We start from the raw sequence: 1,198 nt of genomic DNA, 5'->3' as shown, positions 1-1,198 counted from the left end.
GGGAAAACCCTCATCCCCGTGGGCGATAACATCAAGCCTCCCGACAAGCAGGACCTCATCTACTCGGCCGACTCACCCGACTTCTGCTTGGCTAACCGTAAGACGGGCTCGCTGGGCACCCGAGGCCGTGTCTGCAACAGCACAGCCATGGACACGAGTGGGTGCGACCTGCTGTGCTGCGGGCGAGGGCACCGGGACGAGACGGTGGTGCTGGAGGAGAACTGCCTGTGCCCATTTTTGCCGCAAGTGCTCCGTCCGTCAGGAGCTCAGCCTCTGTGTCTGATGGCCTGGGATCTGGCGAGGACAATTTAGGGGACCTCCCCCAGGCTCAAACTGCAGCCCTCCCAAGACAGAGACAGGCTGAGCCGGTGGCAGGGATGGCGTGGGTGAGCCCAGCTCTGCACCCCGGGGAGTCCCGGTTTCTCCAAGGGACAGTGTGGGGCCACTTGGCATCCCATGGCCCCCGTGGTGGTGGCTACGGGCACTGAGCTTCCACTAATAAAGCTATTTAAAGCTGGAGTGCCACAGCACTTCCTGGGGAGGGCTGCGAAGCGCTGCTGCTGTACTGGGATGGGACAGGCTAGAGAGATGACTTGCTCCAGCTGTGGGTCCCAACCAGCTGAATTCCTTCCAGGAGGTACGGCTAGCTGCCGTGACACCATGGTGATGGGCTGTGAACTACCTGAAGGTATCCTCTCCTTTTCACTCCATCTTCAGCCACCGTTGATGCAGTCCCCACTGCGGGGCCCTTGCATGGCGGAGCCCTGAGCGGTGCTGATGCTGACGGCTGGGTGGCATGTGAGGCATTCTCTTGGCATGCCATGGGCTGCATGCAGCCTCACCTGGCCGGCAAAGTGCCAGGCAGGTCTTGGTAACCTGATCAGCCTGTGTTCCTCGTGGGCAAACACAAGTCGAGGAGCAGCCTGCCTGGCTGCCTGTAGGGCAGGCTGCCATCCCTCTGCTCCAGAGGCTCTGGGGGTCTCTGAGGGGATCCCTCCCATGCTGCAAGGAGCCTATGGGAACTGGTTTCTCCAGCTTTATCCAGTGTGGGGCTTTAGGTAACTGCAGAGGGAAACACGTATATGCAGCTCCCACTCAGCTGGCAATGCCACACTGGTCATAGAAGCCCCTTAGGGATGTCAGAAGAGCCAGAGACTGGACAGAGAGATCTGTGCTCCTGTGTCAGCCCTCCATACTG

The 1,198-nt window shown here is 60.4% G+C and overlaps 1 protein-coding gene across 1 annotated transcript in view; it reads left to right on the top strand.

Annotated features, from left to right (window-relative positions):
- Positions 1–283, top strand: part of LOC103781934 (protein Wnt-6-like) — a gene marked incomplete at its 5' end in the record, with an annotated part of 436 nt that extends 153 nt beyond the window's left edge. The window contains 2 exon segments of the mRNA XM_008949663.1: positions 4–236; positions 238–283. Of these exon segments, the coding sequence (XP_008947911.1) occupies positions 4–236; positions 238–283 (279 nt within the window).
- Between the last annotated feature and the right edge of the window lie 915 nt (positions 284–1,198).

Source organism: Merops nubicus, unplaced genomic scaffold, assembly GCF_000691845.1.
Source record: "Merops nubicus isolate BGI_N331 unplaced genomic scaffold, ASM69184v1 scaffold38041, whole genome shotgun sequence".
NCBI classification, from domain to species: Eukaryota; Metazoa; Chordata; class Aves; order Coraciiformes; family Meropidae; genus Merops; species Merops nubicus.
Note: the sequence above shows the minus strand (reverse complement) of the source record. Positions and strands in the feature narration are given on the sequence as shown.